Genomic DNA, 16,978 nt, shown 5'->3' with positions numbered 1-16,978 from the left:
CTCTAAATTATCTCCCTTCCTTTAAATTGGTATTATTGTTTCAGTAAATAAGTCCACCCTGTTGTATCACAAGCTTTCTACACATCCTCTAATGGCTGTTGCAGGCGCTTAACCACCGAGCGAGGTGACGCAGTGGTTAGGACATTGGACTCACATTCGCGGGGACGACGGTTCAAAAACGCGTCCGGCCACACTGATTTAGGTTTTCCGTGATTTCTCTAAATCGCTTCAGGCAGATGCCGATCCCCGATGTTTGGTCCCATACCCTATGTCAACCAACCAACCAGACGCTTAACCACAACTGTCATTCGTGATATCCTGCTGCTGTGAGATACACTGCCACTTCAGTGCAGGTCCAATACCATGGATCTCCGTGGACCATGTACGCCACCTCAGGAGCACAGCGACAGCTATTCAGTCCAGTCACGCCAAATTGAAGTATTTTTTTGTTATACCTATGATTTTTTGAAATCTCGATTGTAAATTACACCTTGAAAGAGGTGAGTATTTCTGACCATTAGCAAAAACAACATAAACATATGAAAACCTCTAGACAATGTCATCACCTCTTCCACGTAAAGTGAATGGGTTATACAGGCCACCTTCCGTTTGGATTGCTAACAGGAGTAATTCATTGCCAGGTGAACGACAATGTAGAATTTTCTTTCACATTCCGTATTACTGTCTGTAGTAGTACCCTTTCCATGGTCTACGCGTCAGGTAGGGTCGCAGAAAGCCCAAACTTCGGCTAGCAGTGTCTTCAACAACCTATTGAAGGCATGGGAGAAAAGTTATGTGTGGTGCCAAGACGTGACCAGTGTGTGAGGTGAATGTCGTATCGTCCAGAGATCGCAGTGCCACGCCAAATTTGCCAACGTGAATCGATACCACAGACATTCCCGAGGACTTGGTGAATTCTGCAACTACCAGTGGAAGGGACTCCTGAACACCATATAACCCTACCACTACTATTGTTAATTTAGTGCGCTTTTAAATAAATAACAGAAAACCCTGTCACTATGTTGCTACATGTAATCGTTTTACTAAATTTAGATTAGTTTCTAAATAAACTACACTATGGAAGGATAGTCTGTTAATAGGAAAAGCTTATCAGAAGAGTTACCCTCCTTATAGGATTTGACCGTGTGTTGTTTCTAATGGATAAGTAAATCAGAGTATTCAATTCCTTTCTTAAGATATCACCCAGCGGTTAGAAAGAAACGCAGGATGAATAGTATTATATTGAAGCAAGGACAACTCAGTTCAAAGATCATTTAGTGGTTTAAAATATGTGCTAACGGTCGCCAGCCTATAGAGGCATTGGAACAGTGAAGTACTGGAAAACCAGAAGTATGAATTTTGCCTACTTTCTTGTTACTGTTTAAGTCGCTTCTTCAAATAAATATTACTCCACGCAAACAATGTTGGTGCAGATACTGGAATTATTTGAGTACTACACCCTTATACATCACGTTTTTTGACAGAAAAAGACCAGTAGATAAGTTAAAGGAAGCTAAAAAAAATGGCCAGGGCAGACCTTTAGAAAATAATTTTTCACAACTTTTATTTATTTATTTATTTATTTACACTTCAAGTTCCGTAGAATCAAATTGAGGAACAAATCTCCAAGGTCATGGAACGTGTCAGTACATGAAATTACAACATGAAGGTAATAAGAGATAAAAATAAAATGTTAATGAACCCGAAAAAAGTCAATCCATAAGCACTCAACAATACCACAAGAATCAGCTTAATTTTTCAAGGAACTCCTTGACAGAATAGAAGGAGTAACCAATAAGGAAACTCTTCAGTTTCGTTTTGAATGTGCGTGGATTACTGCAAAGATTTCTAATTCGAATGGTAGCTTATTGAAAATGGATGCAGCAATATACTGTACACCCGTATGCACAGTTTCTCTATCCAGATGCAGGTTTGATTTCTGTCGAGAATTAACTGAGTAAAAGTTGCTTATTCTTGGGAATAAGCTAATATTGTTAACAAGAAATGACAGTAAGGAATACATATCTTGAGTGGCCAATGTCAAAATACCAAGACTCGTGAACAGGGGTTCGTGAACTTACAACATTTATTGCCCGAATCACCCCTTTCTGAGCCAATAATATGCATTTAGTATGAGGAGAGTTACCCCAGAATATAATTCCATACGACATAAGAGAATGAAAATAAGCAAAGTAGGCTTTTTTGTGTCGAACGATCACTCATATGAGATACTGTTCGAGTAGTAAAAATAACATCATTAAGTGTTGGAATAAGATCCTGAATGTGGGCATTCCACGACAGTTTACTATCTATCTGAACACCTGGAAATTTGAACTTTTCAGTCCCACTAATCTTATGCACATTCTATGAAATGAAAACATAAGGTTTTGTTGAATTGTGTTTTACGAACTGTAAAACCTGAGACTTACTATGATTTTGCGTTAGTTTCTTTTCTACAAGCCATGAACTTAGGTCATGTACTGCACTATTTGAGGCTGAGCCAATGTTGCACATAACATCCTTAACTACCAAGCTAGTGTCATCAGCAACCAGAAATATTTTAGAGTTACTCGTAATACTAGTGGGCATATCATTTACATAAATAAGGAACAGGAGTGGTCCCAACACTGATCCCTGGGGCACCCCCCACTTGACCGTACCCCACTCAGACCCCAAATCAGAGCCATTCTCAACATTGTGAATAATGACCTTTTGCTGTCTGTTGCTAAAGTAAGAGGAGAACCAATTGTGAGCTACTCCCTGAATTCCGTAATGATCCAACTTCTGGAGCAATATTTTCTGATCAACAGAAGCAAACGCCTTAGTTAAATTAAAAAAAATATGCCTAGCGTTCGAAACCTTTTGTTTAACCCGCCAGTACCTCACAGAGAAAAGAAAATATCGCATTTTCAGTTGTTAAGCGACTTCTAAAGCCAAACTGTACATTAGATAGCAAATCGTGTGATCAATTATCCTTACATACACAACCTTTTCATTAGCTTTAGCAAGCACAGATTGCATAAAGATAGGTCTAAAATCGTCTACATTATCCCTTTCTCCCTTTTCATAAAGCGGCTTTACTACTGAATACTTTCATCGTTCAGGAAACTTACCATTCCTAAAGGAAAAATTACAAATACGGCTAAATATAGGGCCAACCATTGCATCACAGTACTTTAATATTCTGCTAGGCACTCCATCATAACCATGAGAATCCTTAGTCTTCAGTGATTTAAGTATTGACTCAATCTACCCCTTGTCTGTATCACAGAGGAGTATTTCAGACATAAATCTCAGAAAGGCATTTGCCAACAGAGTTATATTACTCCATGTAGAATATTTTTTTTTACTTCACTAGCAATGCACAGAAAATGATTGTTTAATACTGTACATATATCTGATTTAACAGTAACAGAAATATTTTTAATGCAAACTAACTTTATATTGTTGACCTTGTGCTGCTGACAAGACATTTCCTTCATAGCTGACCATATGGTTTTATTTTTATCCTGTGAATTAACTGTTGTCTTTGCATACCACATACTTAAGCACCTTACAATACCGTTTGCAGCTTTATTGTGACCACTTGTAACATTTTGATATAATACCCACTTTGTTCTACATGATATCCTTATTCCACTAGTCAGCCACCCAGGCTGTCTATTACTGCTAATACCACGTTTAGAACGTTCTAATGGAAAGCAAATCTAAAAGAGCATGAGAAATGTGTTAAGAAAAGCATTATATTTATCTATGTAATCGGTGCTATAAACACCATGCCACTAATGTTCCTTGACAAGGTTTAAGAAACTCTCTATTGCTGTTGGATTAACTTTCCTACATAGTCTGTAATTACATGTGACGTTTGTTTGAGTACAAAAGCTTTTTAGTGTTGAAACTTGTACATCATGGTCTGAAAGGCCATTCACGCTTTTACTAACAGAATGTCCATCTAGTAATGAGGAATGAAAAAAGATATTGTCTATGGCTGTGCTACTGTTCCCCTGCACACTAGTTGAAAAAAAAAAACACAGTCTGCATCAGATCATATAAATTTAGAAGGTATATCAACATCATTTTTGTTGTTCCATCATACACGAAATTAATATTGAAGTCACCACATATAACTAACTTCCGGTACTTTCTACAAAGTGAATCAAGAGCCCTCTCTAGCTTGAGCAGAAATGCTCTGAAGAGTTAGGGGATTTAAAAACAACAACAATTAGAAGTTTAGTTTCACTAAATTCAACTGCCCCTCCACAACATTCAAATATCTGTTCAGTGCAGTGCCGTGATACGTCTACGGACTCATATCGAATACTGTTTTTTACGTATATAGCCACTCCCCCATCCCGCAAAGAACTCCTTGAAAAACATCCAGCTAATCTGTGTGCTGGTAATGAAAGCCTCTGAATTGTCAAATTATGTAAATGGTGCTCTGATATACCAGTAATTTCAGAGTCAACGTCTTTAAGCAGTTCACTAACTTTATGTCTAATACCCCTCATATTTTGATGAAGTATGCTAATTCCTTCTCTACTTGGAAACATTACATCTTCTGAAGGTGAACTGTTACTTAGAGGGACTTCGTTTAAGCAGGTATACCCATCAGCTGACTTCACTCTAAAAAAGTTGCACCTCTAACACCAACTACTACAGGAGTTTTTCCATGAGTGATCCCACCACCACGCAGTACACTGCCACCTATAAGGTTTGCCAGCATCCCCTTCCAATATCTATTGGGGTGCAGGCAAAGCCTACTGAAACCTTATCTGCTGACAGACCAAACTGGCACCACTGAAATGTGATCCGTGCCCCCTGCCATCAGTGCCCACTCCAGCCCCATGTTAACGCGCCTAACAGCCACATTAAGGTGAGGTCGATCATGACGCTGAATCAGTTGCACGAAATGCACATTAGTGCCACCAGTTTGAGTAGCTATCTTTACCAGGTCACCACCTACATCATATTCCACGTCCCTATCAAGACTGCTCCCTCCTCCACCCACTATCACTACCTGATCCTCCTTTGTAAAATTCCTACATAACTCCCCTATGCTGTCAGTCACCTGAGCGAACCCTACAATAGGCTTCACAATGCTGGTGACCTGGTACACACTCCCCAACACTTCCTGCAGCTGCTGGCCCACACCTCTACCGTGCAAACTACCTAGCAGCAGAACCTTCTTTTTTCTGTTTGACTTTGCAACTAACCTAAGCCTCCTAACTGCCGAGGACTGCTGGATGTTCCCTACATCTACAACCACAAGAGGCTCCTCTCCACTCAACTCTGACAGTTGGTCACATCTATCGCATGTGCGCAAAGTATAACTGTCTGAATACCTCCTCCTCCTAGCATCCTTCTTGTTAACTGCCAGTTCCCATTCCCCACCACACTTGGCCCTCCTCAACCTATCTAGTTCCTCCTTTGTGCGTTGTAACTGCACCTGAATGACACAGATTTTACATTCCTTCTCCTCTATCAACTTATTTCAACTACAGATTCTGCATTCCCAGGAGAGGATCTCGCTAGAATGCCCACTGGCTTCCCGACTAGATTCCTCCCAACGAAAATACTTTGAACAAACTCCAGACCGTAATCCACTACTCACAAACCTACGACAGAGCCCACACTTTTCACTCACGATAAAATTTTACAGTTACTGAAGAAAACTATACGTCTGTTACCTAAGTTCAGTTATACCAATAGAAATATTTGTAGAACTAACAATAGCGCTCTCGAAATTGTCTGTGTACTAAGAAAGCAACTACTTGTATTAATACCAACAAACTTAGACACTAAAATGCTTAGATACTAAAGCACACTACTTTTATACTATACTAAAAATTGCATCTAGATATATAACACTAATAATGATACAGTGCAACAGTGCAATCCAGTTGCATTACAGCTACAAGAATACATATGATGTCATGATATGTGACTAGTTGTGTTATCATCATGGCTCTTTAGAGTGTGCTGTGTAGCAGAGAACTGTTTACAGGTACAGTAAAAGCTGTTTTTTTTTCTTTTTGTAACAATTACTGTTAGTTCAGTATACATATTGCAGAAAGAGAGCTACATCATTTCCCAGGGAACCACAACAATATCTATAATGGAATCAAACACATATTAGAAACTATGGAGAAAATGTTGATCTGTTGTATACAGAAAATATAGTACCACTATTCGACAATTTTAGAGAAAAGAAAATTTTAAGAGTTTAGATATACCACAAACACATAATGTTATAGCAATACCTCCCTCTCAGCGCAGCACCAGTCTCATGCTGAGGTCAATATAGTGTCAGGTATACAAGAGCTCACCCCAGTTCGCGACGTCATCGGAAAGAGTTAGCACCAGAGTGTAGGATCAAAATTTCTGATGCACACTTTGTACTTTAGTAAGTTTGGAACATTGTACCTCAAGGGAGCAGTTTGTTAATTAGCGTGTCAAGTAATGCTTTGCTAGTCAATGAAACTTTTAAATTATACAGCAATCATGTCGCGAAGAAGTATGTCAAAGTCAAGTTGATCTTTTATTCATTTATGATAAATAGTGAACGAATATGTCACGTGTTCTGGTCTGATGAGCCATCCTCTAGAGCAGTCAAAGAAACCCACAGTTACAGCCAAACGAAAGCATTTTCTTTTGGTCTTAATAGTGAAGAGGCTACGATACCTCTGTTTCCTGTTCAGATAACACGCACCTCACCTTCCTGGTCTTATCCTAAATTCGGTTCGACCCCTTAGATGAGTGGTCAGCACTTCTGATCGCCTCGCAGTAGGCCCGGGTTTCATTCGTGGCGGGGTCGGAGATTTTCTCTGCCTGGGAGTGAGTGTTGAGTTGTCCCCATCATCATTTCATCGACACGCAAGTCATCCAGTGTGGCGTCAGCTGAAAAGACCTGCAACTTGGCGGCCAACCTTGCCCACCTGGGGACTCCTAGCCATCAGTACTATACTTTCATTTTTTCTGATTTTGATCGACCACAATAGCTCGACCAAGTGGGTGGTGGGATGTACGCCATCCTCTGGCACATCCTTAGGAAACCGGATGTCGAATGTATTCATATCAAGCTTTTACCTATTAATGGTGATTTGTTACTTCTAAATTCCTGTGGACAACCACATACTTAATTTCTAACGATTCTTGCATACTTTGCCCTTACACACTGGAACAGGAGAATAGTGGAATCAACTTATTTCAGGTGGATGAAGCTTGTGGAACAGATGCGTGATACGAAAGTAGCTAAAAGGAGTCACAGAGTCGGAGTGACCCGAGAACCACATGGATTGATGGATTCGCGAAGGACGTGAAGGTAGTGGGTTATACAGGACGAGATACGCGAGTGGAACGTCATAACCGGTGGGCAACTGTTTTAAGAGACTGACGTTCACAATGACCCGTATTGTGAAAGAGAAGAAGTCGCCGAGATGATCTCTTCCGTTGTCGTTTGGCGCTTGAATATCGTGCTTCGTCCAGATCGCGTAACGCTCTTGCAATGAATCGCGTGGATGCGGGCGGCGTGTTCTCTGAGGTCATGGCTGAGCCAGCGAGCGCAGGCCTCTTTATCTCTGTGCGGCGGCAGCTGACCGCCGCGCCCGTTGAGCGTAGGAGCCGAGCAGTGCGTCACAGTCAACGCGGAAGAAAACCAGCTGCGCAAAGAAACCCTGCCGAGCTGCGGCCGGCGGGCATGCAGGGGAATTCTGCCGAAGGCTGCCGATTGTCCAGAAATGCGCCAGTAGAGACTGGAGATTAGGTGGGGAGCTGTGCATCGCAGTTGGCACGTAGCAAGTGTTGTCGTAGCAGGGCTGGCCGCACACCGTGATAGCCAAATAGACAGCTGCTTACAGAAGCTCTGGGAGGCAACGGCCGGCAGCCGGTCAATGGAACTCTCACATTAACCCAGACGTTATAAATTTTGTTTCTACACCACTGGCCATTAAAACTGCTACATCACTAAGGTGACGTGCTACAGACGCGAAATTTAACCGATAGGAAGAAGATGCTGTGATATGCAAACGATTAGCTTTTCAGAGCATTCACACAAGGTTGGCGCTGGTGGCGACACATACAACGTGCTGGCATGAGGAAAGTTTCCAACCGATTTCTCATGCACAAACGGCAGTTGACCGGCGTTGCCTGGTGACACGTTGTTGTGATGCCTCGTATAAGGAGGAGAAATGCGTACAATCACGTTTCCGACTGTGATAAAGGTCGGATTGTAGCCTATCACGATTGCGCTTTATCGTATCGCGACATTGCTGCTCGCGTTGGTTGAGATCCAATGACTGTTAGCAGAATATGGAATCGGTTGGGTCAAGAGGGTAATACGGAACGCCGTGCTGGATCCCAACGGCCTCGTATCACTAGCAGTCGAGATGACAGGCATCTTATTCGCATGGCTGTAACGGATCGGATTGTTTTGAAAAGGCACTAATGCCTGCTAGCTTTTTTGATTTGTTCTTGGTCAAGTGGTAAAGAAATGACTCTTACTGGTTGAAGTAATCAATAAAGAAGTTGTAAATTGCAACTCGACAGAAACCAACTAATTTTGCCTCGTTCCCCAACTGGGGGTTTTCCTTGATTAATCGTAACACCCGTCTCAGTAATAGGGTCTATTTATGTTCCTGCCTTTTTCCAATTAACCTACGAGAATTATTTCATGGGACTCCTAGAAGAGCAATGACCATCATCTTACCAGCTGACAAAATGGTCTTTGCCTTCTCCAGTGCTCTTACACCAGGCCCTTGTCCATTGTTGTGACTGCCGTATTACTCTGGTGTGTAATGATACATCCAGGTTTCATCAACAGTCACAAATAGGTGCAAAAAGTATTGCGGTTTCCGACTAATCATCGCCAGCCGCAGTGATGAAATGTGTGTGACGCGCTTTTAGTCGACTGTGAGCAATCGCGGCATCCACCTCATACCCACCTTCTACGTCGCTAATTCACCGTGCAAAATACCACGCACTCTCTCAGTTGAAATGCCTACAGCCTCAGCAGTCTTACGAATTTCTGTCTGGCGGTCTTATATTACCATATTACGGATTTTGTCAATGGTTTCTTTTGTGGCGACCTCAACTGGACGGCCGAAGCGCGCTTTGTTTTCGGTGCTTGTCAGATTAAATTCATTAATCCAAAAGTAAACATTCTTCAGAGATTATGCAGAGACCACGTGAACTTATTCAGTTCTGTTTTGGTTTATGCAGCAATCCAACCCTCCCAATGAAAATGTTTAATAACATCACGAAACTCGGTATTCTCCATTTTCAGTCGCAGTCGATACACAGGCGATCATGGTTATAATTACTGTAGCATAGTACTGTACTGAGCTCAATCTGTCGCTTCAAATAAGTCATACAGCCGGTAAAAATGACTTTTTACTTAAACTGCTGACTTGACGCGTTTCGTATTTATTTCCATCATCAGATATCCAACTGCACAGAGGGTCATAGGATACTAGTGTAACTAGGTGTGTGTGTAACATAGGCTGACAGACTACTACTGTCAACAGAGACTCTACGGGCAACAGTGAGGGTGTCCTACAAATTCCACAACGCTAGCACCAGGTTATATACAATGATAGCGATTCATTTGGAGTACATTAGAACTATGAAACGTGCATCTATTTTTGTATAAGTTGCAAAAAAAATTGCCACTATTACACTCCAACTCACGTACCCAAGGAGCTAGATTACTTCCAACGAAGATGAGATGAACAGGATTTCTAATAGGATCATCAGACAGGACTAAATATTTTTACCTGGAAGGAAGGTGTGGAACGAATGGAACAAACATGGATTTCAAAGATGGTCGTACAATACAGATCCAAAATAAATATCGACACAGGACGCCCATTTAAAAGATGGAACTGGGGTCAGAACAGGTCGGAGGGATAATCTGTGAAAGGCAGAAGAAGAAGAAAAAGAGCAAGAAAACTTATTTATGTTTACCCTACCGCACTTCTCACCCTGTGGACTATTACGGCAAAGTAGCGTCAGTACAAAAAATTTTAGACTCTTTTGCCGTCTGCCAAGAGGCAACCAGAGAAAGAATACTGGCAAGATTTCAGAAAGGACGGAGAAAGTATTTGCTCATGGCTTTTGAGAAGATATCGTAGTGAACAACCATAACTTGGTACATTGTATAGTGTTTTCCTGTTTATCCACGCTAGGCAAATAAAATTTTGCTACTTTATTCGTCCCACTACTGTATAATGTCTCGAAATCAAAAAAGAAAGTAATCGATTCAGACCTCTGAGAGCGATACCTTGCTTACTTTTCTTCCACCGTCCGTGTTTGGGCAAAATAGGATACCATGTCTACCAACGTTTTGTTTACAATCAGTAGCAGATGGTTTGTGAACTGAAATTGACAACGGAACAAAGTGCGTAGCAGGCCGTCACTCACCTGGGCGCACGATGGCAACGACCACCAGCAGCGCAGCCGATAAATGGAGGGCGGAGGTGTTACGAGTCATCTCGAAGGTTTAGGAGCGTCCCGTCACTCCAACGGATGAGAACTGTCTGCCCGTATATTTTCTACAGGCCAGTAGGCCGTTGGCGGCATGCCAGGAACTTGAAGATAAGGTAGCGGGTAAGTAGCTTTGCTACAAATTACGCAGTAAAAACACGTGACTCATTCTTCTGCGAATGACCAATGTACAATGCAACACAAATCAGCAGCTGCGATCGTCTGAGATTCTTCACTGTCCACGACAGTATTAAAAGTTTATATTTCGTTGCCCTCATATTCATTTCATAAAATTATGTATGCATTGTATGCACACAGTGTAGAAAAAAGTGGTCCAACTGAAACATTCATATTTCTTTACCTACTACACGAATATGTAATAAAAAATGGGGGTTCCTATTTTAAAAAATGCAGTTGATATCTGTTTGACCTATGGCAGCGCCATCTAGCGGGCCAACCACATCGCCATCTGGCTTATCCCTTCAAGCTAGACAAGTTGCGTTCTTTATAGTCTTTTGGTTTGACGCTTATTTCGTGAGATATTTGGGCCGGTCACGATCAATGGGCCACCCTGTATATACTAAGAGGCAATGTCAAAATACCCAGACTCGTGAACAGGGGTCGACAAGATGTTCGTGAACTTACAACACTTATTGCCCGAACTACCCGTTTCTGAGCCAAAAATATCCTTTTAGAATGGGAAAAATTACCCAAAAATATAATACGATACGACATAAGCGAATGAAAATAAGCAAAGTAGACTAATTTTCGTGTAGAACGATCATTCATTTCTGATACCATTGGAATAGTAAAAATGGCAGTATTGAGTCTTTGAACAAGATGCTGAACGTGGGTTTTCCAAGACAGTTTACTACATTTCTGAACACCTGGAAACTTGAACTGTTTAGTTTCACTAATCATATGCCCGTTCTGTGAAATTGAAACGTCAGGTTTCGTTGAATTGTGTGTTATAAACTGTAAAAACTGAGTCTTCCTGTGATTTAGCATTACTTTATTTTCTACACTCCGTGAACTTAGGTCATGTACTGCACTATTTGAAACCGAGCCAATGTTACACACAACATCCTTTACTGCTGAGCTAGTGTCATCAGTGAACAGAAATATTTTAGAGTTACCAGTAATACTAGAGGGCATATCATTTATACGAGTAAGGAACAAGAGTTGCCCCAACACTGATCCCTGGGGCACCCCACCCTTGACTGTACCCCAGTCAGACCCCACATAACAGCCATTCCCGACAATGTGAATAATGACCTTTTGCTGTCTGTTGCTAAAGTAAGAGGTGAACCAATTGTGAGCTACTCCCTGTATTCTGTGATGGTCCAAGTTCTGGAGCTGTAGTTTGTGATCAACACAATCAAACGCCTCAGTTAAATCAAGAAATACGCCTAGCATTCGAAACCTTTTGTTTTGCCCATCCAGTACCCCAAAGAGAAATGAGAATATAGCACTATCAGTTGTTCATCGACTTTTAAAGCCGAACTGTACTTTTGATAGCAAATCCTGTGATGTAAAATGATCAATTTGATCAATTATCCTTACATACACAGCCTTTTCAATAGCTTTTGCAAACACTGATGGCATAGAAATGTATCTACAATTACCTACATTATTTCTTTCTCCCTTTTTATAAAGCGGCTTTACTGCTAGATACTTTAATCACTCAGGAAACTGACCATTCCTAAAGGAAAAATTACAAATATGGCTAAATACAGGGCTAACACGTACAGCACAGTACTTTAATATTCTGCTAGGCACTCCATCATAACCATGAGACTCCTTAGTCTTAAGTGATTTAATTATTGACTCAATCTCCCTCTTGTCTGTATCACAGAGGAGTATTGCAGACATCAATCTCGGAAAGGCATTTGCCAAGAAAGTTATATGATTTCCTGTAGAAACCAAATTTTAATTTAATTCAACAGCAATGCTCAGAAAACGGTTGTTAAATACTGCACATATATTTGATTTATCAGTAACAGATATATTTTTACTACGAACTGACTTCATATGGTCGACCTTGTGCTGCTGACCAGACACTTCCTTCACATCTGACCTTATGGTTTTAATTTTATCCTACGAATTAGCTATTGTATTTGCATACCACATACTCTTTATCTTCCTAATAACATTTTTAAGCACCTTACAATACAATACCTTGCAATACTGTTTGTAATGGGCTACTGTAGCTTGATTGTGACTACTTCAAACATTCTGATATAATTCGCACTTTGTTCTACAAGATATCCTTATCCAACTAGTCAGGCATCCCGGCTTCTTGTTACCGGTAGTATCCCATTTAGAACGTTCTAATGGAAAGGAACTCTCAAAGAGCATGAGAAATGTGTTAAGGAAAGTATTTTATTTATCATCTATGTTATCGGTACTATAAACAAGGTTTAAAAACTCTCTATTGCTATTGGATTTACTTTCCTACATAGTTTGCAATTAAATATAACATTAGTTTGAGTACAAAAGCCTTTTAGTGTTAAAATTTGTGCATCATGGTCTGAAATGCCATTCACTCTTTCACTAACAGAATGCCCATGTAGTAACTAAGAATGGATAAAAATATTGTCTATGGCTGTCCTACTGTTCCCCTGCACCCAAGTTGGAAAAAACACAGTCTGAATCAGATCACACGAATTTAGGAGATCTACCAACATTCCTTTTCTTGCACCATCATATACGAAATTAATATTGAAGTCACCACATATAACTAATTTCTGGTACTTCCTACAAAGTGAATCAAGAGCCCTCTCTAGCTTGAGCAGAAATGCTCTGAAGTCGGAGTTAGGGGGCCTATAAACAACAACAATTAGTAGTTTAGTTTCACTATATTCAACTGTCCCTGCACAACATTCACATATCTGTTCAGTTCAGTGTCGTGATACGTCTATGGACTCAAATGGAATGTTGCTTTTTAGGTACATAGCCACTCCCCCAACCTGCAAGGAACTCCTTGAGAAACAGCCAGCTAATGTGTATCCTGGCAAAGGAAGCCTCTGAATTGTCAAATTATTTAAGTAATATCTCTTATATTTTGATGAAACATGCCAATTCCTACTCTACTTGGAAACCTTACATCCTCTGAAGGTGAGCCGTTAGTTAGAGGAACATCCTTCAGACCTATCAGCTGACTTCAATCTAAAAAGGGTATAGCTGTAACACCAACTACTAGATGAATTTTTCCATGAGTGATTCCACCACCACCCACTACACTGTCACCTATAAGCTTAGCCAGCCTCCCCTTCCCATACTTGTTGAGGTGCAGGCCATGCCTAATGAAACCCGATCCACTGATAGGCCCAACTGGCACCACCGAAATGTGACCCATGCCCTCTGCCATCGGCGCCCTCCCAAGCCCCATGTTAACGAGCCTAACAGCCGCATTAAGGTTAGGTCGATCATGACACTGAAACAGTTGCACCAAATGCACATTACTGCCACTAGTTTGAGTAGCTTTCTTTACTAGGCCAACACCTACATCATATTCCCAATCCCTATCAAGATTGTTCCCTGCTCCACCCACTATCACTACTTGATCCTCCTTTGTAAAACTCCTAAATAACTTCCCTATGCTGTCACTCACTTGGGCCAACCCTGCACTAGGCTTCATAACGCTGGTGACCTGGTACTCACTCTCCAACATTTCCTGCAACTGCTGGCCCACACCTTTACTGTGAGAACTGCCTAGCAGCAGAACCTTCTTGTTTCTGCTAGACTTGGCAACTAACCTAGGCCTCCTAATTGCTGATGACTGCTGGATGTTCCCTACATCTACAGCTACACGAGGCTCCTCTCCACTCAACTCTGACAGTTGGTCAAATCTACTTCATATGTGCAGTACTCACAAACCTATGACAGAGCCCCCACTTCTCACTCACGGTAAAATTTTACAGTTACTGATAAAAACTATATGTCTACTTTACCAAAGTTAAGTTAGACCAGTAGAACTATTTATGGAACTAACAAGAATGATCTCGAAATTCTCTGCCTACTAAGAAAGCAACTACTTGTTTTAATACTACTATACCACAGCTAATACCAATACCAACAAAACTTCACAAAATTATTAGCTAAAACCAAAAAATTCAAACGACCACTGGAACACTAAACGAAGTTAAAAGACTGAATGAAAATTTCACTGAAATATTTCATTAGAAACTACAAGAAACGTCAGTTGAAAACTAAAGGACGAAATTTTCTAAACAACTTCAACGCACAGAAAACTCTAAAAAACACAGTGAGCGATCGGTTCCAAAAGTTTGTAAAATCGTTATTTCACCACAAACCGAACGAAACATCGCTGAAAACTATTAAATTTAGTAACCGTATAACAGTGCACAAATACGTTTGTCAGTACTTAGCTTTATAACCACTATAGCTGCAGTGCAGTGCACGCCGCAAAATGTCCTCCGCCACTACCTCTACCTGAGTATAACAGAGATAGTGGCGGAGTATGGCAAGGAACACATGTTTTACGTGCGGCAGACTCTGGGAAAACTCACGTTGTGTCTACTGACAACTACACAGAAATTTAATATATTCATTTGAGGGCACAGTAATTTGAGAGGTGTAAGCAGACTCAGAGACTACCTACATACATTATGCCCGCAGACACCCAAACCGATTGTAGTGTGACACTCCTTTTCATAGTCAAATAAAGATACGAAACACAAGTAAACCTTTTTAGATACCAAAAAATTTATGATAAAATCACAAAAATATTGAAGTTGTATCTCTTTGAGAAAACAGGTTCTCGTAATTGACATACAAGATCAGAAGTCTCATATATGACAAAACAAAACGAATGAGTTATACTGAACAAGTTATATAGATTTAAGTATTAAATGTTCATCATATGAACAGGCACATAAGCTCAGCGCTGAGTAAATGACTCAGAATATGCATGGGCACAATGATTACAAAAGTGAGGCAATCTTGTTGAAGTACCATTGTTATATTATTTCCAGGACAACCACACTATGGCAAACAAGCAGTACACAAATACATTTTCTGATGCTACAGTATACAGAGTACCATGAAGCACTTGTTTTGATGCAGAACGTGCAAGATGTGTGATATATAACATATATGAATGACATCCACATTTATCCAATGACGTCAATGGAGACTTATTACGAAAATGTTACAATTAATAGTGGATCCCAGCTTTGTTATGTACTTGGTAATTACATGTAATTGATATTATCATACAAATAGAAAATTATCATTCCTAGAACGTGCATTACCAGCCTTGGTGGCCGAGCAGTACTAGGCGCTACAGTCTGGAACCACGCGACCGCTACAGTCGCAGGTTCGAATCCTGCCTCGGGCATGGATGTGTGTTATGTCCTTAGGTTAGTTAGGTTTAAGTAGTTCTAAGTTCTGGGGGACTGATGACCTCAGAAGTGAAGTCCCATAGTGCTCAGAGCCATTTGAACCATGTTTGAACGTGTATTCAGCTACATGGTAAGAACTGCAGATAAACAACCAAAATATGAAGTTCATATAATCTAATTTCTGTGGCACATATTTAAAAGAAATACGTGTAAGTATACACGTAATTTCTTGATATACATTACAAAAGCCTAGAGATCAACTAAACCTATGTTGGATTTAGTAAAGAATACAATCTCTTATTACTGCCTAATAATTTCAGTTTTCATGATTTATTACACATTTAATGATTGAATATTGGGTTACTGATTATCACAAGTTCTTACTTTTTATTACAGTATAAATATTTCATTTCTGAAAAATCATAATAATGTTAACTTAACAAGGTCAATGTTGTCAGATCTCAAATGTGTGTGGAGTCAGAATTGTATTGCCATAAGTAGTTAATCACACATGCATAATAAATGCATCATTGAAGAGATGTATCTTATAAACAAATTAGTAATTATATAATTTATTCTCAGATACAACATGAAAAAGATATTTTCTTTAACTGTTCACTAGAAGCTGAAAGAAATGGTTTATTAATCCAAAATAAAGCAAACAATATCTCTTGAGCTTCAGAATTGTTTACTGACAAGAAAAAAATTATCTTCTTACAATCATAAACTTACTGTTCTCGAGTTGGTACTCATCACTACTGTAGCAGAAGCTACATCTTGATTCATCATTCATTCATTCATTCACCATAACAGAAATTCAGGAAGAAAATTGTTTAGACAGAAAAACGCTGAAGTACTGAAGTAACTTATTTTACACAATTATTTACAACATGCATAAAAATGTAGCTGATCAACTTGCATCAAAGTCTAAAAATACTACAATCTGAAAAGAAAAAAGATGTGAAAATGCAAAATGTATTTATATAAAAGTCGTTGATCAATGTTTTTAACACTACTGAGTCTTCTGGAAGGTGTAACACTCCGTAACGGACCACTGCAACACATGCATTGTTGGAATGTAATTCACTCACCGCGTATGTGACGCTCTGATCTGGAAATACAGATTAGTTCAT

At 40.0% G+C, this 16,978-nt stretch overlaps 1 protein-coding gene across 1 annotated transcript in view; it reads right to left on the bottom strand.

The window, feature by feature from the left end:
* LOC124612830 overlaps positions 1–10,533 on the bottom strand; it is a 51,440-nt gene extending 40,907 nt beyond the window's left edge. The window contains exon 1 of the mRNA XM_047141256.1: positions 10,417–10,533. Coding sequence (XP_046997212.1) covers positions 10,417–10,486 — 70 coding nt within the window. The 5' untranslated portion in view covers positions 10,487–10,533. The remainder of the gene's footprint in view (positions 1–10,416) is intronic.
* Positions 10,534–16,978: the final 6,445 nt, after the last annotated feature.

This window comes from Schistocerca americana, chromosome 4 (genome assembly GCF_021461395.2).
Source record: "Schistocerca americana isolate TAMUIC-IGC-003095 chromosome 4, iqSchAmer2.1, whole genome shotgun sequence".
Taxonomy (NCBI): domain Eukaryota; kingdom Metazoa; phylum Arthropoda; class Insecta; order Orthoptera; family Acrididae; genus Schistocerca; species Schistocerca americana.
This window is presented reverse-complemented; position numbering and strand designations above follow the sequence as displayed.